This window comes from Zingiber officinale, chromosome 8B (genome assembly GCF_018446385.1).
Source record: "Zingiber officinale cultivar Zhangliang chromosome 8B, Zo_v1.1, whole genome shotgun sequence".
NCBI lineage: Eukaryota > Viridiplantae > Streptophyta > Magnoliopsida > Zingiberales > Zingiberaceae > Zingiber > Zingiber officinale.
In genome coordinates, this window is record NC_056001.1 from 13,221,568 (window position 1) to 13,246,491 (window position 24,924).

The 24,924-nt window shown below is 36.4% G+C and overlaps 4 protein-coding genes across 4 annotated transcripts; 3 read left to right on the top strand and 1 right to left on the bottom strand.

Annotated features, from left to right (window-relative positions):
- Positions 1-2,240: 2,240 nt before the first annotated feature.
- Positions 2,241-4,286, top strand: LOC122015188 (trimethyltridecatetraene synthase-like). The gene is made up of 2 exons (XM_042571946.1): positions 2,241-3,195; positions 3,513-4,286. The coding sequence occupies exons 1-2, from the start codon at positions 2,281-2,283 to the stop codon at positions 4,134-4,136; spliced, it is 1,539 nt and encodes a 512-aa protein (XP_042427880.1). The 5' UTR covers positions 2,241-2,280; the 3' UTR covers positions 4,137-4,286.
- Positions 4,287-4,339: 53 nt separating this feature from the next.
- Positions 4,340-11,276, top strand: LOC122015189. The gene is made up of 7 exons (XM_042571947.1): positions 4,340-4,572; positions 4,762-4,910; positions 5,012-5,145; positions 8,039-8,192; positions 9,449-10,000; positions 10,501-10,677; positions 10,816-11,276. Exons 1-7 carry the CDS (start codon positions 4,545-4,547, stop codon positions 10,987-10,989), a joined length of 1,368 nt encoding a protein of 455 aa, XP_042427881.1. The 5' UTR covers positions 4,340-4,544; the 3' UTR covers positions 10,990-11,276.
- Positions 11,277-11,944: 668 nt separating this feature from the next.
- On the bottom strand, positions 11,945-15,879 carry LOC122016655. The gene is made up of 6 exons (XM_042574028.1): positions 15,402-15,879; positions 14,914-15,020; positions 13,653-13,750; positions 13,027-13,226; positions 12,808-12,860; positions 11,945-12,200 (listed from the first exon to the last, which is right to left on the bottom strand). The coding sequence occupies exons 1-6, from the start codon at positions 15,802-15,804 to the stop codon at positions 12,171-12,173; spliced, it is 891 nt and encodes a 296-aa protein (XP_042429962.1). The 5' UTR covers positions 15,805-15,879; the 3' UTR covers positions 11,945-12,170.
- A 1,329-nt stretch (positions 15,880-17,208) lies between these two features.
- On the top strand, positions 17,209-19,037 carry LOC122014312 (dof zinc finger protein 4-like). The gene is made up of 2 exons (XM_042570508.1): positions 17,209-18,360; positions 18,804-19,037. Exons 1-2 carry the CDS (start codon positions 17,514-17,516, stop codon positions 18,860-18,862), a joined length of 906 nt encoding a protein of 301 aa, XP_042426442.1. The 5' UTR covers positions 17,209-17,513; the 3' UTR covers positions 18,863-19,037.
- Positions 19,038-24,924: the final 5,887 nt, after the last annotated feature.

The window sequence follows — 24,924 nt, forward strand, 5'->3', positions numbered from 1 at the left end:
CCTGTACGGTCCGCCACTGGCTCCACTTATACTTTAAAGTAGGCAAAATGCTAATAAAATATAATATAATATAATATTCTGTAAAACTGTTCTTTTTTTTTTTTCAACTTCTAAATCTGAACACACATGCGGCTTAGGACACTGTTAAATTAACAAAATAACTTTAAAATAATTAGATTTATATTTTAAAATGTTTCATTTTAAATTCATACAATTTACATCATTTAAAGATTTATTATTTTTAAAAAATATTTCATCATACACATTATATATAATTGAATAGTCATTCTAGTTTATTTGAGTACCTCTATAATATAATAGGACACCCTTTTAATATTTTAGAAAAAATTAAAAAATATTATTATATTTATGTTAGATATCTTTCATAATCTATTCACACCCTTTTAATATTTTAGAAAAAGATTAAAAAATATTATTATATTTATGTTAGATATCTTTCATAATCTATTCACACCCTTTTAATATTTTAGAAAAAGATTAAAAAATATTATTATATTTATGTTAGATATCTTTCATAATCTATTCACACCCTTTTAATATTTTAGAAAAAGATTATTATATTTATGTTAGATATCTTTCATAATCTATTCACACCCTTTTAATATTTTAGAAAAAGATTATTATATTTATGTTAGATATCTTTCATAATCTATTCACAGTTGATATAGGTTGGTTAGAGAATGTATTTATTTTTTCCAATGTTGATCGGAAAAAGATCCCTTACCCCTATTAAATGTTTATTAATGATGTCCGAAAATCGATGCGATAAATGTTGGAGAAGTGTGGTGTTCATGTTGATCGTGCATGAACTCCAAATGGGATGAGCTTGTAATCACAACAACGTCAGTGTCGAGCTAGGGAGAAGTTCCCCGACGATGATCCTCCGACGCTCAAGTCAGTCTCCAGTGATGTGTAAGTAAGGAAGCGAAAAAGCAGAACAACAGTGTAGCTACAGTAGAGATTATTCATACCTCCGTTGAAGTTTGGGACCCTTTATATAGGGTTCTAGGGGATCGGGTGCACGTTATTCGAGGTGTACACGCTTCTCAAAGCTTCTACTAAAAAGACGTGTCAAGAAAGCGTCTCTGACACCATACCTCAATGATCCGAACATATCTCTGACATGACAGTGAAAGTTTCTACCGTACGATCCTTTGCTCGTCCATGCCGTCAACCATGTCATCTGTCGGTGACACGAATTCCTACGAGGATATCGACTGATCCTCCTTTCGTCTGTTAGTGGGCCGAGCGGGACAATCGCTCGACCATCCCTTAGTCATTCAGGTGGTCTAGCCCTTTGTCCGAGCGGAATGACCGCTCGATCAATATTCCATTATTTGAGTTCCGTTGTTGTGCTGCGATCCCTTTTTGTCGATTCCGAGGTTCAATGTAAGTCCGAGTGAGCTGACCGCTCGACGTATGTCTTGTTTTGAACGTCGGACGTTCGGTGTCTGGGCGAGCTGTGGTGATATCTGATCGGTGCCTCTTTGTCCCTGTCGGACGAGTGAGTTGTCCGACCGGTCAGTGACATACGGACATTGACTACTTAGACTTTGACTTCCATCGTAATCATGACTCCTTGAGGGATGGATACTTATCACCGGATCCTCTATCAAAAATTGTCTCAGGCATTTCCACTTGGACCACATTGTCGGTTGAAGTTGCACGCCAATTTCACATCACCCTACTGGCCCGTGCATCATGGCAATTATAATAAATTAGAATTCAGACCAAGCTATCTTTCTCGATCGGCAGAGGCAAAATTATAAACTTAAGACTCGAGTCACGAATCTTTCGAGGTCAAGGTCATCCACTTCTTCCATTTACTTTCGATTTTTAAAATAGAAAGAATCGTTTACTATGAATTCTTTCACATCGACTACAGAGGAAGTCTACCATGGGAATAGTGTGGAAGTTCACATTCAATTTCGGAGAAAATGAAACCACATGAATAGTGTAATGAACCAACCGCTCCTACCGTGAGACACATGCAGCGTTGACGAAGTCAATTATAACTGAAATAAAAGCTATTCTATTTTTTATTTTTTAAAAAGAACGACCTTTATAAAAATATTAATAAAGATAAAAGTATTAATAAAGATGCTCTTCGATGTCAGCAATAATTTAAATGAAACGGCATGGAAATACCCAAGAAATAACACTAAAACGAGCAGGATCCGGATCCCTTTTCCGCCTATAAATACAGCTCCCTTCCTCTCGAGTGTCCTCATCCTCATCTCTCCCTCCCAATTCCCACCGATGGCGTTTCCCCAATGGGCCATAACCCTCGCCATCGTGCTAGCGGCCGCCGTAGCCCTTCTTTGGCGGAGGCGCGGCCGGAGCGCGCTCAACCTGCCACCGGGTCCCCGCCCGTGGCCCATCATCGGCAACCTCAACCTCATCGGCCACCTCCCCCACCGCTCCCTGCACGCCCTCTCCCAAAAGTACGGCCCTCTCATGTACCTCCGCTTCGGATCCTCTCCCGTCGTCGTTGGATCCTCCGTCGCCATGGCCAAGTTCTTTCTCAAGACCCACGACCTCTTCTTCGTGTCCCGCCCAAAAACAGCCGCCGGTAAATACACCACTTACGACTACTCCGACATCACCTGGTCGCCCTACGGCCCTTACTGGCGCCAGGCCCGCAAGATCTGCCTTCTCGAGCTCTTCAGCGCAAAGCGCCTCGACTCCTACGAGTACATCCGGGTGGAGGAGGTGCGCGCCCTGAATCGCGCCCTCTTCGCCACCGCCTCCTCTGCCTCTCTCGTCACCCTCAAGGACTACCTCTCCACTGTCAGCCTCAATGTCATCACCAGGATGGTGTTGGGAAAGAAGTACCTCGACCCCGCGGTGGCGGCGGAGACCAAGATTGTGTCGCCGGAGGAGTTCAAGGAGATGATCGACGAATTGTTCCTGTTGAACGGGGTGATGAACATCGGCGACTCGATCCCCTGGTTGGATTTCTTAGATTTGCAGGGGTACATTAGGCGGATGAAGAAGCTGAGCCGCAAGTTCGACAGGTTCCTGGAGCACGTTCTCGACGAGCACAATGAGCGGCGGCGGCGGGAGGGGGATGATTTTGTAGCCAGGGACATGGTCGATGTGCTGCTGCAGCTCGCCGATGATCCCAATTTAGACATCAAACTCGAAAGGCACGGCGTCAAGGGCTTCACCCAGGTACGTCTGGCATACTCTCTCTCGTTCGAGCATTTTGTCAAACACCTTCACCACGTTTCATTCGAGCAATATTCTTCTACAAGTATTCATAACTTTGGCTTCGAGTTTCAACCAATTAAACATTTAAACCTGGAAAAGAAATATCTTCCAAATTATTTACAAAATCCCTTTTTCCCCTAAAAATTGAAATAAAATTATCTAAATATTCTATACTAATAAACAATGAATCAAATTACTCATATATTATTGATAATTTTAAATTTAAAATTTAAAATAAATAGTATTAATTTATGATAATAAATAATTCATCCTTGCAGGATTTGATTGCTGGTGGCACGGAGAGCTCGGCGGTGACGTTGGAGTGGGCCATCTCGGAGCTCCTCCGTCGGCCGGAGGTGTTTGAGAAAGTGACGGCGGAGCTGGACCGCGTGGTGGGCCGCGACAGGTGGGTGGAGGAGCGCGACATCCCCAACCTCCCCTACGTTCAGGCGATCGCGAAGGAGACCATGCGGCTCCACCCGGTGGCTCCGATGCTGGTCCCCCGCCTCTCCCGAGAGGACACCCACGTCGACGGCTACGACATCCCCGCAGGCACCCGGGTGCTGGTGAGTGTGTGGGCGATCGGTCGAGACCCGGAGGTTTGGGACCGTCCGGAGGAGTTCCGTCCGGAGCGGTTCGAGGGCAGCACGTTGGACGTGAAGGGGCATGACTACGAGCTTCTTCCCTTCGGCGCCGGCCGGCGGATGTGCCCCGGCTACAACCTCGGGCTCAAGGTCATCCAACTCAGCCTCGCTAACCTGCTGCACGGGTTCTGCTGGAGGCTGCCCGCGGGGAAGAAGGCGGAGGAGCTGAACATGGAGGAGATCTTTGGGCTGTCGACGCCGAAGAAAGAGCCGCTGCAGGTTGTGGTGGAGCCCAAGCTGCCGGCTGACCTTTATTAAGAAGATAATTAGTATTAAAACGTCCAGGTGTGTGCTATTTAATATATATATGTATAAGCTTAATTTATGCGCGAATAAAAATGGTTTGTTTTTAGTGGGTGTGTAAAAGTTAATACTGAATTGAAAGTTAATAAAAAAAATTAAAAATAAGAAGTGGACTTTTTTGTTATTATTATTTTTGTCCAATCTTTTATCAACCACGGCGGGGGAACAAAATTTGAATCCCAATCTACGTACCGCTCTCAACCCTTTCTCCCCCAAATCGGTACTTGTTTCCGCCGTCCGCCGCAGCATATCGTTTCTCCGACCTCTATTCGCCGGCACCCGAGACGTCGGTTCTCTACTGCTTAACATCCTCTCTGCGTGTTAACCCTAATCCGATCCTTGATAAAGATTCAGCGAAACGCCATGGACGATCCTTCAACTCTGTCTGAAGGTGCTCGGTTTCTTCTTTATGCCTTGGTCGAAACTTCTGTTGTTTACCTGAATGTTGTTTATGTGGGTATTTTTCCACCCAATTTTTTGATTGTATTGTCACGACTTGCAATTTTCCCTAAAATGTTGTTGTTTTTTCTTATTTCATTGCATCGGGTGATAATTCCGTCTATTATTCATTTCACTTTAGGAAGTGCGTATCGGCCAATCGAAGGTATGGAATCGGTGGTTGCTACTGTCAGTGGTTACCATGGGACAGAGAGGTTTAAGCTCATCAAGCTTATTGCGCATGCTGGAGCTAATTATGTTGGAGCGATGACAAAATCTACGACACATCTGGTGCCTTCTTGGTGTTTCTGATTTTGGTTGCTTGAATTCTGTTTAAATGGTGCTTTGTAACTGTTTTATCAGAGAATGATATTGCATTTGTTGGATTGCAGGTATGTTGGCGGTTTGAAGGTAAGAAGTATAATCTGGCAAAAAATATTGGTGCACATATAATCAGCCATCGATGGTTCGAAGATTGTTTAAAAGAAAGGAAGCGGCTGCCTGAAGATTCTTATTCAATGCAGAGGTACTGTTTTTTATATTTTTAATTGGCATCTCACAAAGGGAAGACTGCTGTGTAACTTATTTATAAAGATCATGCACAATAAAACCCCAGTATAATACCGTGATTGTTTATCATGCTGTAGAGTTCTAAACTTTGTGAATGATTATCAATTCTTTCCCTTCAACTACAAGATGATACACTATCACACCCCTTTTCAGTAAGATAATTGACCTTGATTTGTTAAATCTAACTACTAGCCTAAAATGCTTAAATCTAATTTAATAGTAACGGCCCCATCTAAGTCTATACACTTCTAGTACTGAAGCTCAACTTATCGTTCAGAATCATCCATAATTAATAGTATGTGTGACTTGATGGTTGCTAGTTGCTACTCCATCACACACACAACCTTTTTGGCATCCCATGATGCCTAGGATTGGATCCTCATAGGTACCAATTTTTACACCCATACATATAAGATTATTGACCCAATAACTTGTGAGGCATAATAGTTCGCTTAAAATGCTTAAGCCCAAGTTAATAATTTTATTACTCATCTAACTTTGTAAAGTTTCCTTGCTTGCCCATAACTCTCCTAGTGATTCTTAAAAAGGTTATCACCTTCACATTCCTGTTTAGCTAAAATCAAATTTAAAGTCATGATGGTTGGAATATGCAACATATATATTATCCATTCCTTACAAAATGCCATATACCCCGTTTAATCAAGATATATGAGTGGCAAGAAAGTGTAAGAGTAGAAAGCAAAATTTGAAGTCATAATTGTTTGCAGACTTCTAAAAGGTGTTCAATTCGAGTTCAGTTAAGAATTAATATAGAGTAAAATCTTCTCAATCAACCTATCCAACACATTCTCTTGTTCTCCCTTTTTTAAAAGCTTACATGATTGTAGTACGACACCAGTTATCTTATCCATATTTTGAATTTGTAGCATAACACTAATTATGAGTTTAGTATGTCTTTTCTGGTAATGAAGATGAATTGTTAATTTTTATGGTTTGTTGTGTTATTTATTTTCTCAGTTGCAATGTAAAAATATGATATGTTTCTTATTTTTTGTGTATAATACTTATCAGTTATGGTTTATTTCTTTTGATTTGTAAACATGTTTTGATATATATATATATATATATATATATAGATATCATTCTTAATTTAATATGCTCCTGCTTTCTATTTTAATATTTTTTTAATACTGACAGCCTAAGCATTAGGCAATGGTTTCATCACCCATAGCTTGGAATTGCCTTTTAATACCTCCATATTTATTTTTGCATTTCAACAACAATGATTCGTGGGTAGCTCATCTAATGATAACTTGTGGAAATTTTAATTGAATAAACAGTAAAGAGTTTGTCTTGGAAGATTTGATTTTTTGTCTCTTCGTAGTTCATCTCTGAATAAGCAAGATACATGGGAATTATGCTCTTTTTTCCATGATTGGTACAATTACCTTCTGCACACACATTACATTGTGCATATGGATATCTTAAGGGTGCGTTTGGTTCAAGTTATCATGTATAACCTTAGTTATGTGATTACCAGGTAATCACATAACCAAGGTTATAGGGAATAAAACATAACCAAATGTTGTTTGGTTCAACTTAGGTAATACAACAAAAACTTGTTTGTTTGAAGGTTTTAATGAATACCCTACTTTAATATTTTACCGTATTACCCTCAGTTACAAAACTAACTATACATAATAATAATAATATTAATATTATTATTATTATTTATTTTTTAATGTTTTTTTACTTTTCTTTTTCTTGTATTTTTTTTACTTTTTTATGTGTTTTTTTATTTTTATATTATTTATTATTTATTTTTTTACATTTTTAAATTTTATTTTTTATTTATTTATTTTATTTTTAATTTTTTTTAAAAAATTTTTAAAATTTTTTTAAATTTTTATAATTTTTTTTAAATTTTTTTTAAAATTTTTTAAATTTTTATTTTTCAAATTTTTATTTTTTATTTTTTTAAAAATTATTATTTTTAAAAAAATAATTTTTAAAATTTTTTAAAACATTTTTTTATTTTTTTAATATTTTTTTACATTTTTTCTTTTTTTTTTCATGTTTTTTCTTATCGGAGGGTATTTTTGGTAAAAAAAATTCGTTAACCCCGGAATCAAGAAAAACCTTAGTTTTCTGAGGTTTTCCGATTCCGGGCTGCATGACCCTTTTGCTGACGTGTCGGGCATGGAACATTACTTGGGAATCATCGAATACCTAAACCAAACAAGGTTTTTGTTGATAACCTTGGATGGATAACCAAGGTTATCAAGAATAACCCTGAACCAAACGCACCCTAAGTGATATGCTTCAGTTTTCAGTGCTAAATATTAGGAAGATGTTACAATCATTATATTCTTATCATGTATTTGAAAAATTAAATTATTTGATTTAGAGTCTTAACATCTTTGATTAAATCGACATTGACTAAGATTGGTATCTCCAAAGGATCTAAATTCCACTTCTTTTTCTTGCTTTGCTTGGTTTGATCAGGTGAAAGGTTATCCAAAAGATTAAATTGTCACAGAAATGACCTATCGTTACTTTATATTTGTTAGAACTTTTTCACACGTGGCAAAGTGAATTTGTCCCAATCAAATACATGCATTAGTTTTAATGGGGTTTTTTTAATTGATGAGTTTGGCAAGATTCGGACACAAAACCTCTTGCTCTAATGGAATATGTAGTTTGATTGTATGTGGTTTTATTTGAAAATTTACATTGTCAGGAAAATGGACTACAAGCATTTTTTTACTCAATGACATTTACACATTTAAATCATGATAATTAGTTTGAATTGAATGCTTCTCACATTGGTAGACAGTGGCAGACAGTCGACATGATTTATATTCCAATTTTTTTCTTTTCTTCGTTAGTGGACAAGATACTGGATCCATAACATGGGAAGAACCTGCCTTTTTGAATGCTTCTGGAGAAGGAAAATGCAGCATACCCACTAATCGAAGGAGCAAAGCAGTTGATGTTGGTGCTAGTTACCTGGACTGGCCTGAATCAAATGTATTAAGCAGAGTAAGTCATGAACTTCTCGGGCATTCTGTAGTTCAAATGATAATTCATAGTGTTATACGTTGTTATGCTTTTCTGATGCAACATATTTTGTAGCAAGGTTATTATATGAAATACTTCTATTTATATATATAAACACAAGCAAGGCATGAATACTAATGTCTCCCAAGCAAGAGGCACTAAGACAAAGCGCCATTCACAATAAGCTATGAGTCTGCCAAATACTCAAAGAAAACCCTGCCTATGGTGCACTTGGATTCCCATAGACCCAGTTGAAGAGAATTCAGTCACATAGCAAAAAAAATACTATTAGCCATCAGAGTAGAGTTATCAGACGACAGCCTTGCATCTTGAGATGCCGCAATGAATCTCAAGATGCAAGTGTGAATGAAAGAATTAATTGAGGAATCTTCCTATTAACCATCTATAAGCTGGCCTATAGAAAACCGACCCTCACAGATCCTCATCATGACTGTGGTTTGAGTGCACTGTGGTACATAGGAAGGGTGAGGGAAGCCTCATGCGAAGTCTGAGCTAGGTGTCCGGCTGAACTAGTCTCGATTATGTAGCTACATTAAAGAGAATCCAAAGCATGGGTACATTATAGTTTATATTTAGGCACTGTGGAACCCAAAGCATCTCTAAGCAATATAAGAGAATCCAATGTCTGATTAATGAAATTAAATACGGGATGGGTGCTTTTATTGGCAACATATATTTCAGCTTTGTATCTATTATCAACACGTTTACATGTGAGTTAAAATTAAATTGGTGAAAGACATTGTCAATATTAGCTAAATAGTTAACGACTGAGGTTTAGAAAAGAGAAACTAATTATTTTACTCATCACATTCAGTACCCTGTTATGATGTATCACCTTAGCACTTCTGATCTCAGTAAACTATCTTGCTAAATTTGCTTCTACTTCCAACCAATGTTAAAGAAGACAAAGGCAAAACTTTCAACAGTGACTTTGTATTTGTTCAACTTTTATGAATTTTCAAGCATGTAGTTCTTAAGAATTACGAATTACCATTTCCCGGTCTTTATTGCTAACTTTACACTTTACAGCAGCTCACTGAGAAGTATATTTACCAAACATATCTCCTGGCTATGAATAAACATGATCCAATGCCCTGTGTTCAATTTTACATGTTTTCTTTAGATTCCAAATTTTCAATGTTCTCTAAGATTAACTCATTTTCCTATTTAAGGTATGGTTGAATTATGAAAAGTCTTCTTTCTGACATTATACGCAGCATTCGGAATCCAGTCACTTCCCAAATTTGCACTTATCAAGCAACAGGAGAAATTTATTTGATGATAATCAAGATGATATTACGTATGGATCAGCTAGTAGAAGTCACTGCCTTAAGAAGAAATCATATTGTGATCTTTCAAATTATATTGATCCAAGCCAGAAGCAAGGAACTTGTTCAAAGAAGTCCAGAACACAACTCGCTGATTCTGATTCAATCAGTGGAAACAGTTTAAGAAATAGGCTTGAGCAAGACGGCTTAGAGGAAATTCTGTTGGACAATAAATTTAGGGATCTTAATTCTTCTTTAGACAACAGATTATCTTCAGATAATGAGCACCATGAAGAAAGAATTGAAACCCTTGATTCCTTCAATGATGGTATGAAGGATAATGAACCACATAAAGAAAATGAGAGTCTTATCCAGCATGGACAGAATCAAGCAGAAGTATCATGTGTGATTTGTTGGACAGAATTTTCTACAACACGGGCTGTTTTACCTTGTGGGCATCGCTTCTGCTATACATGCATTCAAGGATGGGCTGATTGTATGGTATATATTCTTAACCATTTTGAAACTGTGTTCTGTTAACATTGCCTACACTTCATATCAATTGACTGCTCCAGTTGTCCTAGTAAGGGTATTATGAAATGCAGTCAGGTCTAGAAAATATCCTTTAAACTCAGAATCTAACTAATTCCTCATAGTTGATTTTAATTGTTGGTATAGCAGTAGTAGGTAATTGACATGATGTCTGAACATACTTTTGCTTCTTTTAAGATGAATCTATTTTGTTTGATTAACCTTTTTCTTACAATATTTGTCTATGACATTGTTAAATTGAAATAGGAAAACAAAAAGAGATGTTAAGGAAGCTTTCAACTGAATTGAAATGAATCCTTGATTGATGTTGAAAAAAAGAAACATTTCATGCGATGATGAGAAAAATACTAGATGAAACATGTTATACAAATAGAAGTTAGAAATACTTTAGTATTTATTTCTGTTTTAATACCAGAATTTCCTCTCATACAGTTTGTAAACACTTGTAGGCTTCAAATGGAAAACCCTCAACTTGCCCTCTATGCAAAGCCAGTTTCACAAACATCAAAAAGATGGAGGATTCCTCTACAGATCAGAAGATATACTCCCAAACCATTCCTAGCGGATCCCCGAATAGAGACATTCGTAAGCGTTCTAGTGAGGGAAATGATAAGGACACAAACTTGGTAGGTTGCTTTCTACTTCAGTATTTCTATCATGCGCACATACTCTGCAATATAGAGTTACAAATTTTCTGTTTATCACCTTAAGTTGGCATAGATTTCTTACGATTGTTTTTTTTATTGATTTTTCTGATCTACAAGCCTGCGGATTATATTTGTTATGAGTGTCGATACCATGAGCCAGTGGATCTTCTTGTATGCTGCCAAATCTGCAAAGCTAAGTGGATACATTCTTGCTGCTTAAATCCTCTATCGATTCCATGGACCTGCATCCATTGTAGGGATCTCAGAACACTCTATAGACTTTTTCGGTAAGTTGACGGTTCCATGTGAAATGGATGAGAATCAATGGTAGATCAAAGTCCAAAATATTATGAACACCGTCGACCTTCCCAGAATATAAAGCGATGATGCATGTCGCATCCTTAAGTAAATACTTTTAGATTTTGCATGATTTAATTATAGAAATGATGACCATTCAAAATTTTTATCTATCCTTCCTTGTTTGCATAGTATTGCCTGAACAAATGCATCTTTATCCGTTAAATATTGTCTTTTAAAGTTTTGATCAGTCACGTCAGACATGTTGAATGGATATCCGTGAAATCAAAGGCTTTCTTACGAGTACAATTCGACTCAGAAGTCAAAAAGTTGGATAGCATGTGGTGGAAAGCCGAATGTGTTCAATCGCACATAGATCGCATGTTGACTTGCCTATGGTTAAAAATAAAATTAGTGTTGTGGGCAAACTTAAGCTGATTGAGTCATATGTAAGCTTTGATGCCTTTATTCATTGATTTTTTTTTGTCTGTATTTAGTAGTATTTATTTAATTTCTCTATTGATATTTTACATAATATTACTAAACAAGTATAATGTGGTTGGATTTAATTGTTTAAGGTATGCGATGCCGGTGGGTCTGTGTGATCGAATTACTAGTGAAGCTGAATGCCTTTTTTTTTTATTTATTTGATGGATAAAATCAAATAGGATCAGTTAGATTGTAAAATTTAAATATTTAATACTGAAAAAATAGAGAAGAGAGATTGTCTCAATGCCACAGCAAGATATTTAAAAGTTTAATCAAGTATCAAAGGATAATTTTCATCGATGATATGAAAATTTGAGATGTTAATTGTTAGACGGAGAGTCGTTTGTGCTTCTAGATGTAGCCGATGAACTGGGGAGAAAGTTGCCTTTCTCCAGAATTAATTGAGTCGAAGGATTAACTTTTCTTAAAAAAAAGAATAGACGAAATAGCTAAAATATCATAAACAAACAATTAAATCTATCGTCTTGAATAAACTTGAGTTATTCTACAAGACATAAAAAGGAAAACTAGATTCACGGGTAAAAAATCAGAATTTACAGGAATCGGCTAATGTAGCAAGTAATCAGACGCGGAATATAGACTACAAAAGATAGTATCTCAGTGCTGTTGATCGGTGGCGTGAACAATCCATTCGATTTGCCATATCCGATGTTGAACATGACTGATTAAAGTTTCTCAGTATCACTGTCTAAGCCCTGCATAAAACAAGATAGATTTCCAACTTAGTCACGCTTGATCCATATGTGCACTGGTGTTATTTTAGAGCTACAATCGGCATGTTTTGACTCGCTTTTGAAAGAAAAATAATAATTTGCTTAAACTAGTCACTAGTCAGCATCAATTTGAGAACAGCTTAAGCACAAACGCTGGGAGAACATCTATTAGGTTAATAGTTTGTCAGTCCTATCATTAATCTAAAATGCTTATGCTGAAATTAAAGGTAGCTTGTTTGGCTAAACTTATAAAAAACAATTATAAGCCTACGATTTACCATGTAAAAGTAATTTAAGGCGTCAATCTATAAACTCCCAGCTTTAAGATTTGACATCCCAATCCAAGGTCTAAATTATAGCCTATAATTAATCCCCAATCTCAGCATGTGACACATAACACTGTCTATGCCATCATCAAATCCTTTCTAATATCCTACCATAGCTCCCCTCTCATATCATCACATTCCATTGCAATTATATAAATCACTATTTTCTCCCTAGAACATTATGTTCTAATCATGGATAGCAATAAGTATTCAACAAAGGAGTAAACTGGAAGAAATCTGAAATTCTAAATGCAATGCCTTACCGAGGTGCTCCCAATCTTATCGAACTCATCATCCAAGTCAGCATTGTTGCCATCTGTAACAGTGTAGGAATAATATCAGAAGTTGTAACCAGTAACCACATACCCTAGTATGACTGAAGATTTCTAAAAAAACCAAAACTATAAACGCACATAAATTAGCAAATAAACATTTTGCAATAAATGCTGACTGAACACAAGAATAAACAAAATACAGCATACCCGGGCCCTCCTCATCACTTCCAAGATCACCAAGAAGAAACACATCCAAATCCTCTGGAGTCTTTGAGGTGGAAGTCTTCAGCATTTTGGTTTCTTTTGCTTCTGCTACTGTAGCAAATGTATTCGGGTTTTCCTTGACACTCTCTGTTTGTTTTTGCTCTGCTTTCTTCTTCGTCTCCTCCATATACCTCTTCTCGTAGCTGATGCATTGCACAATTCAGATTGACAGTAAAGGCTCATAGAGTTTGTCATAAAGGGTGTTCAAAAAAACCAAACAAAAAGATGCCAAATTCAATCACATGTACTGTGTATATTTAGATCATTCAAATCCCTTTCTACTGTCTTCCTATTTCCTTCCATGGTTCAATAGTTTTCTGAAATCAGTCAACTTGGTCAACCACCGCATATTCATCAAGTCTTCTTTGGTCATGTCTGTTTGCTCTCATATTATTCCGTAATTTGGAGCTATGTAATAATGTATTACACAAAAAGAATAATAGATAATTATAATTCACCAGTGGACCAATGTTTTACAGTGAAACTGCTAGTCAAACCAATTTCATTTATCGCCATGCATATTCCCAAATTTCAATATGATCACCAGATTCTGCAGAGAAAATACTTACGGAGATACATGACTGTCTACAAGAGCGAAATAAATCCGCCAGAACTTTCTCTCTTTCATGTAACGAGGACATAGCTCATATCTGAACTTTGATATTTCCTGGAAAATAGAGGAAAATTATCAATAGTCTTAAGAAAAAAATGATAGTGTATAGATAGTGATAGTGAGGTAAAGTTGACAAGATCAGTATACAGGGGATAGTAAGTGATAATGTATATTTCGTAGGTAAATCAACATGTGTTGCTCAAAAAGCAAAAAACCTAGAGGAAGACTAACTACTAAGACAAGACAATGAAATAAATAATGGCTGTATAAATATTTAAGATGTGTCACATTTTGTAGGGACCAAGAATGAATCAATCAACATATTCTGTTCTTCTGTAAGTTATTGTTGATAACTTTCAACAGTATGGAGCAACAAATCAATAGTTTTATAATTTATGAGATATTCTAGCAATAACAATGGGAAAGGTTCAGTATGTTAACCTAAAAAAGTGAAAAAAACAGAAAATATTAAAGCATAGTTTATCCATCAAAAAATGTGTTGATAAGCATTTTATGAAGTTAGATATCTAACGAATCAAATGTGGCAGCTAAATATTTCATTTATATCAATAACTGTCTTTCATAACAGTACAGAAATGTTTGCCAGAAGCTAATGTTATAGATATGAGAGACAGAGCATCTTTTCTGCTTGGGTAGAAAATCAACAAAGTGATTGAGCAGACTTTTAAAATAAGGAGCAACAGGTAAAATATGACGTAAATGTTTGGAGGTTCTTGAGAGGTATATACAATGATTAGTTGAATGCCCTTGAGGAAGGTCAAGTTAGTTGATCCATAATTAAGGATTGACTAGATAAACCATATCCAATAATATGCCAAAATTAATCAGAGAGGACAGATAATCAACATAATTGCAACTGCAATTTCTCCAGCATTTGCCTGTCAATATGGTATGATAAATACATATGGCAAAATGTGTGATAAAGGTTCAACATAATAGCTAATCAATTGCTCGTAACATGACAACCCCAAGAAGAATTCACGAGTTACACCTAATACATTTTTGCATATGTTACTTCTAAACTAATCCAGCTTTTGTGATCCTATAAATTCCGCCACTACATTGATGTCTGTGAAATTCACAGACAATGAAGTCATGCTCCAGAACTATAGAATACGCCACACTGTTGGAGAAAAAACAGGCTAAATGAAGATGTAGATTAATTTTCAAAATAAAAAATAATAGACTCAAAACACCTTGACTGTTGACAGAACCAAAGTAGCATGTCTTGCTTGCCATTCATTAAGATCTTGCCTCACATTTGATGATGGGGGGATGGTGGATATTTCTGGTTCGGGTTCATCTACACAAACAACACAGGTGATGTACTCAGATGTATTCGTTAAACTGCAAGCCAAATTTGAAGCTAACAACTAGAAGATAGTACAATTTTGCATAAACACGAAGTTCCCAAAACACATCAATGTAATAGAAATAAGTAAATCATTACTTGCAACATAAATTTGAACTTCCTCGAGCATTGTTTAAGCCATTACGTCGAACAATTCAATACTAAATGATGAAATCATTATAAGTCAGTAGTTTCAATTGCCTTTTTTCAGAAAAAAAAACATTGAGAAAAACAGGAACGGTAAAAGGTAATAATTCAATACATTACAATACAAAATAATGGATGAATTATAAAATTGATTGGCAATAGGATAAGAATGGATCTAGCGAGCACCTTGCATGGAAAAATCCCTGAAAGTGCTAATCTGGATTCCCTGAACAAACTCCTTCAGCTCCTGGGTAATCCCAAATCTCTCGAGATCCGAAGCAGGGTCCGGAGCAACAGCCGCGCTAGATCCCGACACCAATGCAGATGCAATCGGGATGGGGATGTCGATGGAGAGGGTCTTGATCTGGTCAGCGGCGCGGAGCGCCTCGGAACGGAGAAGATCGGCCTTCTTGGCGGCCTCGGCGGCCATCTCCTTCGACTTCTTGGTCGTCTCGGAGACGAACTCCTGCGAGAACCTCGCAGCGCCCTGGGTGAGCTCTTGCGAGCGCTTGGCCGCCTCCTTCGAGATCTCCTGCGATCGCCTCGCCGCCTCCTCGGCGAAAACCTTCGCCCTCTGCCACAGATCCATGGCTGATCCCGGCGACGGCCTCTGCGTCCAGAGCACGTGGGTGAGAAGCGATGGAGCACGTGAGCGAGATGAAGGTCTCGCTCATTTTTATGATTGAGGAAGCGAAGCATCGTCGGATCCGATACAATATCATATTCTAAAATAAAATCTACATTTCTTGCCGACGGCCTGGATTTCATTCATGAAAAAAGTCAAAACTACAGAGGATAATTTCATTTTGCCCCTCTCCCCGCCCTCCCTTCCCATAGTTTACATTTTTTCAGAAGGACCCCCCATAGTTTTCATGTCAGATTTCCATTCCATCTCTTCTTAATGTTGATTCGATGAACTGACGGAAGTCTCCGGGATTATAGTACAATGATAGATATCATTTGAGTATTCATAGTTAAGTCTTAGTTATGATAAATTTATTTTAATGATCGATGAAAAATTTTCATTAAATCGGATCGATCGTTTTACACTTAATGTTACTCATCCTAATTAATTATGTTTTTTAGGGTGAACTGACGGAAACATCGGGATGAATATAATTAACTTTTTACCCCATAAAAAAAAATCACCCTTAAGATCTAATCAATATTCAACCCGTGAAGACTCTGGTTTGGACGATCTGGTGGACCAGTCCCTACGACTGGCGATGTGTCGATATCCAAATGGCCAAAACAGTTTCTTAATTGTGACAATGTCCTACTGCACATCAAATTCTTGCATGTGTTTTCAGAGCTTTTATTTGTAGTCCTTCAGTTTCACGAGGTCTGTTGTGCGAAGGTGTGCAAATGGGGAATGGATTGGTATCAACTTTTCTTTTTCTTTTAATAATTCAAATATCGAAATGTGATCAGTTTGACCTCTGAAAATTTCTCATCAGTCATCATATACGGCCCGATCCATCATCCCATTGATAATGTTATTGCATTGAAGCCTATCCTGAGCTCAGCCGTTAGCAAAGGCAGAGGGGATGGATGATATTTACCTATTTTGATGCAAAATCTTATATGCCATATGGATCAGTAAAAATCATCCAATGGCAATGCAAGCTGACGCAGGAACACGCACTGCACACGACACGGCGCATTAATCGAGGATGTCAGAATGTTACAGAGAAGTAATTAATGAAAAGAAGACGAGACGTTCACGTACCATGGCCGACAAGATGATATTCGCCTGCACGCGTGCCAGCCTCCCGCCGCCGATGCCGAGGGGGGGGGGACTCATATCTCCGTACAATTCGCTGTCGCTTCCCGCCGGCGACGCGGTCGCCGTCGTCTTCTTCGTGGCAGGGGACAGGCTCTACTGTAGTCGCAGTACAATGGCAGCAGCAGCAGTGCCTGCAGTTGCAGTATACAGCGAGAAGAATAAAGAATATAGAGAGAGTACGTTATAAATACCTTCGTATTTATTGGAACAAGACAAGGGATTTTCAAGAGCTGCATCATCTCGCTGATGTCGACTGGTAACCGTAATTTATTTCTTAAAATCAAAGGGGCTTCGTAAAATATTGAATGAGGAGCACCTTCGTAATTCTAGCAATTTCAAGAGCGATAAATGATAATTGTAGCGGATTATGCGGTCCATATATACACGAGACCGGTCCACCCTCCGGCCATAGCAAGTGCTGCTTCTCTTCTCTCGCCGCCGGCCGATCATTTCCCCCGCCGTCCTCTTCTTCGTGAAGATCTCCATCCCTCTCCCCTCCACAGGAAAAATTAATGCAGGATCTCCCACCCTTCCACGGGCGTATCTTCGGTGGTGGCGGAGTGGGAGGCGCCGCCGCGACAGGCCGAGGAGGCGGGCTCGTCTGCTACCCGACGTTGCCTTCCCGGCAGGATCAACCGTCCCTTCCGCCCGTGAAGTGTCCGCGATGCGACTCCACCAACACCAAGTTCTGCTACTACAACAACTACAACCTCTCCCAGCCCCGCCATTTCTGCAAGGCCTGCCGCCGATACTGGACCATGGGTGGTGTGCTCCGCAACGTCCCAGTCGGCGGCGGATGTCGCAAGTCCAAACGCCCTTCCAAATTTACCTCGCCTACTTCCTCCAACAAGAACCCGTCCCGTCGCCGCAACCCCCTCTCCGCCGTCAGATCCAGCGTCGACGACTCCACCGCCGCAGGATCCGCCACATCGGACCCCTCCACCTCCGAACCCTTGCCCGATCCCTCCCTCCTCGCCTCCCAAATCTGCGTCCCAAACCATAATCCCCAGTTAGGGAAAATAACCAACGCGGATCTGCCACTCCCAGCACCAAACATCTTCGAAACCCAGTCCGCCGGTGGCTTCGCGACGACTCCATCGCCGCTCCTAGGGTTTATCTTTCCGGACCCATCGACGGAACGAGACAAGGCTGAGGCGGCGGTCATCGGCCCGGGCTTCGCAGATCGAGCGGTTCCGGTGGATCGGCAGCCCGCCGGCTCTTCCGGCTGCCTACCATCTCCATATTGGGACGGCCCAGTCGAACCCACATTGTTCGATCTCACCGGAACCGTCGATCCTTCATCATACTGGAATCAGAGCCATTGGTCCGACGCCGACGCCCAATATCTTCAGCGCCTGGGTGATTAAAACAAACTCCCTCAATTATCTTCTCTTTCCGGTTATTCTTCCATACAAAAATTAGAAATAATAACAAGGCTATATGCGAGTTTCTTTTTAGGTTCTGTGCAAATAATCAAGACCATTTTTCAAAGCTAAATTTTATATCATATCCAGACAATCTATTACTGAACCGATTTGGACTGGACTGATTTAGATTTAAAAATTTTAAATGTTATAAATTATAATGCAATTTAATTTCCAAATGAGTAGCAGCAATAGAAAACATTAGCGCCTTTTATTGAAAATATAATTATAAAAAATGTTATTTTAAATATCAAGATGCTTAATAAATAATGACGTGTGCCATAAAAGATGTTAATTAAAACGTTGAATTGGCGTGGGATGATAAAGACGGTAATTGCGACTTTGTGAGTCACTGACGACTAAATTAATTCTTAACAGAGCGGCTGTTGGTGAGGAGCAGCACATGGGCTTGGCTGTTGCCTTTAACACGCCATTAATGCTGCCGTACTTAAGAAGATATTCTCGTTGGCTGATGCGTGAATATACGGCAATTTTTAGAGGGCGCATTAAAGTTTGGAAATGCGCGACCCTCTTTTCTATTGTACCCTTAGTTAATGCTTACATATGATGGCATTAGTTTTAAAAAATCAGTAAATCTTGTCGGTTTGATTAGTTCAAGATTTTCGATAATTTACTAAAGTACGTATTTAGAGATTTAAATTTATAAAAGACATACACTATTTTAATAAATAAAGGTATACACTATTTTAATATTTATTAAAGAACGTACTTTTTTTAAGTACATTTCATATTTTACCCTCCGGATAATTTGACTTTTTTTATCTTTTTTTTTCTTCACTATATTTCTCTCTCCTCTTTTTTGATTAATTTTTTCATAACATTTTAATACATTTGAAGAAGTAAAAATAAACAATGAATAGCATATTTGAACTTTTTGCAATTTTAGAAATCCATTGGAATTAAAATGAGTATAATCAGAACTCTCTAGGTCGATTAGTGGGTTTTGGTCAAAACTCATTGATGGAGCTAGAGAACTCCGATTGCACCCATTTCAATTTTTATGGATTCCTGAAATTACAAAGAGTTCAAATATGGTGTTCATTATTTATTTCGACTTTTTATAGTTCATCAGAAATCCATAGGAACTAAAATGGGTGCAATCAGACCTCTCTAGGTCCATCAGTGGATTTTGACCGAAACTCACTGATGGACCTAGGGAGTTCCGATTGAACTCATTTCAGTTCAATCGGTTTTTCATAGTTGTAACATGTAAAATCAAAGAATCGGTAAAAAACTTCACGACGTGGACCTGATATGATTCCATATCAGGTCCAACTTCCATATCTGAATGATCAACAAACTATTTCTATTGCTATTGCAAGAATTACCACAGTACTCAATTCCAGAACATCAGTGCTTGCTGTTACTAATCCTCCATCTGGACGGTATGATGATCTCAAAGTAAGTTAGTTGAACTTTTTAAATTTGGCAAGGGCTTAGTTATTTTAGTTAATTACTCGGTATAAAAAAATTTCAGTTGCTCAGATGATTTCTTATTTTTTTCAGAGCACACAGGATAATATTGATTTGCAGACAACCATTCTCTCTAGATTTGATCTTATCTTCATCATGAAAGATGTCAGATTGTATGAGCAAGAAAATGTGCATATTAATTTAAGATTTGTGCTGGAATTATTTGTTGTTTTTCAGATTGACTTAATTTTAGGTATCATACAGAAAATTGCAAGTCATATTATCAAAGTGCACGCAAGTGGTGCTACAACCACTAAAAGTACTGATGTTGTAGAATGGGAAAATTGGCTCAAGCGGTATTTATTTTTCTCATAATCAATCTTTTTATTGTTTTCTATATACACAAAGCATGTATAAACTCTAAACTCAATCTGTAAAAGGTACATTGAGTATTGTCGGGTCACATGTGAACCACGACGGTTGAATTTTTGCAACATAGAAGTTGGACCCACGTTGGGCCTTATATGATTCCATATCAGGTCCACGTTGGGCCTTATATGAGTCCATATCAGATCCAACGTTGAGTTTTTTGTCGATTCTTTGATTTTGCATGTTAACAACTATGAAAAGCCGAAATAAATAATAGACATCATATTTGAACTCCTTACAACATCACAAATTCATAGGAACTGAAATGAGTTCAATCGGAGCTCTCTAAGTCCATCAGTGGGTTTTGACCGAAATCTACTATCGACCTAGAGAGCTCCGATTATACTCATTTTAGTTTCAGTATATTTCTAAAATTGCAAGGAGTTCAAATATGGTATTCATTGTTTATTTTTTACTTCTTCAAATGTATTAAAATTTTATGAAAAAATTAACTAATGTTAGTATTTTTGTCGATAAAAAATAGAAGAGAGAGAATTATAGTGAAGAAAAGAAAACGGTAGAAAAAAATCAAATTGTCAGAAGGGTAAAATAGGAAATGTATTTAAAAAAGTGCGTTCTTTGATAAATACCAAAATAACGTACGTCTTTTGATAAATTACAATCTTTAGGTGCGGCCTTTGATAAATTACTGAAAGATTTTTATCTTCTTAATTATAATATAATTATAAAAAAGAACTTCTGTATATATATACATGTATATAGTCTGGTCAAATTTTTGTCATTTAGCAATGTTCTTAAAAAATTAATGACATGACGGTGTTGGTAATTAAATTATGGTATTAAATTTTTTAAAATAAATTAAAAATAATATATTTAGAATTCATATGTTTTAGAATGGATTAATCTCTTTATATCATCAATGAGTTTTGATCTAAATTTATTAATAAATTTATGAAATTTGAATTTTTAATAAATTAATATGTAATAGAAGAGGGTGCTATAGTGAATCTATTTATGATATTTGTGCATAGATCTGACATCTATATGTCAGTTTTTTAATACCATTATTTTTACTTGAGCATTAAAAGAAAAAAAGAAAGCACAGTTTTTTTTAGTCAAAGTTCGTACAAATATCTATATTTATTATTGAGTGAAACCTATAATAATCTAATTTCAAGCTTAAAAAAATATCATTTAATATTTTTATGTATTTTTTAAGAAATTTTGATCAAAATTTATTGATTGACCTAGAAAATTTTAATTATACTTATTTCAAGTGCTACAAGTTTTTGAAGTGCTCCAGAGTCTATATGTACTAAGAAATATCTACTTGAAGTTATTAACAATAATGATTAGAAGGCTTTCAAAATTTATGACTTTAGGACAATTGACACATATACATAATTTATCATATGAACGCAAAATCTAGATATGAATATCATAAATACCTTCAATGTAGTATCATTTTTCATTACATGTCAATTTTTTAAAAATTTAAATCTCTTAACTTCATCAATAAATTTTAGTCCAAACTTATTGATAAACCTAGAAAGCTCAACATATTTCAAAACATATAGATTTTTGCAGTGTTAAGGAGTAGTGTTAAGGAGTCCAAATGAATAGTTCTTTACTGATTTTAAAAAGTCAACATCATAACTTAATTATATCAGCATCATCATGTTACTCATTTTTAGAAATTATCACAAACACAGTGCTGATTTTTAAAAATCAACACCGCCGTATGCTAGTATAATTAAACTATAATTATATTTTTTAAAATCATTATCACAATGTCAGAGGTTGTTTCATGTAGATAAAGGAGAGGGAAAATTTTAATTTAGTTTAAAAGGAAAAAAAAGAAGAGAGAAATCAGGCAAAGTAGAGATCAAACAGAAGAAAAAGTCAGCATTGACATAGGGATAAAATATAGGTATGCCTTTTGACCATCTCCAAATCTCGGGTGCTTTAGGCAATTTCAAATTTTATATGTGTCCTTTTGGAAATTGCCGGTGAATATTGTTGATGACGAAGCAGGTAGAAATATTATTGATGACCTAGATAAATAATTGTGGGCCTGACCGTCTAAATCCTCGGAATCAACTTAGCCCCTTTATTGCAGAATTGAATATATATTTTTTAACATAATCGTTTTATAAATATATAAAAAAAATAGCGTCGTCGACTGCTTCTGAGCCAAAGGCTGTGATTAATCCTCTAAAATATTACAGAATAAGAACGGGTCAGATAATTTGAAAAAGTCAAACCATAATTTGACCATCCCAATTGTATTTGCCCAACTAATCCTTGTTGCATAATGTAATTTTCGTTGACCCTTCAAATTTATTATTCTATTTGACTTTTTTGGCGTGCCGTTTTTAATCACTTTGATTATCCGGTCCATCTCATAAATTATGATTTACTAGCTTTATCAATCTATTTGACTTATTGGCATGCACTACCATATCTAATCATTATATCCTAACAACTCATCGATAATCCTCAACATTATCGATCTATTCTAATTTCTACATGAAAATGGTAAATACGCCATTATCTTTGACTTTTCTTTAAAAAAATATGAACTAAAAAAATGATCCATTAACTTTTTTTTACCTCTCAAATTTTGTTTTAGAAAAATATAAATTGTCCACAAATTACATCTTAATAACACAATAAATTGTTCACAAAGATTTCGTTTTTATGCCTTTCTTTAAAATAATACAGAACAGCTCAGAAATCATATTCAAAATATTTGGTCCAGAATTTATGTTGCGTAGTCAATCATGTCCTGAAATTTAATTTTGCATTAAATGACGACATATTAATTACTTATTTATTTGGAGTCAATCCCTAAATATTTATTTTACTACTGGTGTCATTTTTTAAAAACAGACATCAAGTTATTTTTTAATTTTAAATGATTAGAATCTGATCAATTAAAAAATATTTTGTAAGTTATTATTAAGAATATTTTAATAATATCATCTTTACCACAAGACTACGTTAGGAAGAACTTACGAAACTTATCCTGGTAACCAATATTCTTAGATTTATTATCAAAATCTCAACTGTATATATATAAAAAGTGTTAATGGAGGTTCATCAATATTTTTACATTTATTTTTGGAAAAAAATTCTACAGCAGTAGGTCGCTGTTAAAATTCGTTAATTCTCTTGATTATTGGTCGGAGGATGTAACCATCACACCATTGTTGGAAAAACAAAAACCCTCGTGAAATTCACTTAGAAAATGTTTTTGTTATGAGAAATGATAGATTTTATTTTATTTTTCCACATGTAGCAATCAAACATTCATGAACAAACTTGATATTCGATTTGATAAGCACTTATTTTATATTCATTCAATATATACAAGATTAATTAAATAAACAAACTTGAACAGCTCGTTAAATTAAATAAAAAAACTTAAACATGTGTTCAGCTCGTTAGCATTCGTGAACAATCATATTCATTAATAAAATTGTTTACAATATGCTCAACAAATGATAAAATAAAATAAAATATATAAATTTAAATTATCAAACTTAATAACTAATGAACAACTAAAAATTTAAAACAATCAAATAAGTTTAAATTGAGAAATCGATAATATCTAAATGAACTAAGCTCGAATCAAGATCAAGCTAAGCTTGAATTGATAATAATAAAAAGAGATGTAAAACTTTTAACTTTTAATGTGGCACAAACGTCACAATAAATAAACTCACGGTGGATTTTTAACCAGATGCTCTTATATACGATAAGCTCGACCAGCCCAACTCAGTTATTTTATTTTATCAGATAAGTTTAAACATCCAAATGAGCAAACTTTTGTTTGAGACTTTTCACTTTTCAGGAAAGCGAATGCGGATAAATCACCATTTGATCCGATGAATCCTAAAGGAACGAACTTTTGACGGCGAAAAACGGTAACGATTTCGAGAGTGGGTTTTAATTCAATGGAGTTTGAGCATGATTGGACTTGCCGAGAGGGTAAAATCCAGTTTTGGTTGCGGATTAAAAGGCAATTCTGGGCACGAAGGATTCAAAGTCAACACAAACAGCCCGGGGAGACCGAAGCAGCAACGAAGGTGCAGAAATGAGATTGAGGTGAATTCTTCTATAATCCTTTCTCTCTTCTGTCTCTTTCCCTCTACATCTCTTTTCCTTCCTCATTTCGTTTCCAGATTTCCATCGTTTTGATACCGGGATCGAGAAGTTAGGGTTCCCTGGCGACAGTTTGCATGCGACATTCATTTTCATCGCCTCGTCGATCTCGTCTCCGGTCTCCTTTAAGAAGCTCCGATCTTATTCTTGTGTGATACTTCCAAAAAATTTCTCGACGCCGCGTTTTGTTCTTGATTTTAATTTCACTATCAATCGATATTTAGGGTTCTTGGTGGATTTTCGTTTTATCTGATCGGAGGAGGGAACAACTTAGCCTAAGATTGTTAGAAAACCTTCTTTCTTTTTGTAGTTTCATCTTTTTTTCTTTTTTTTTTTCTTTTTTGTTCATTTGCTCTCTCCTTCGCCTTTGGCATCGTTAGTTTCTCACCAAGTTGCAAACTTTCTGTATGTATTGCAATCCGCAACAATAAAAAAAAAATAACAGAAACACGTAAATCTTCCGAGCTTATCAGATTTTGCCCTCCTTCAAACAAGTGCTGCTTCCTGT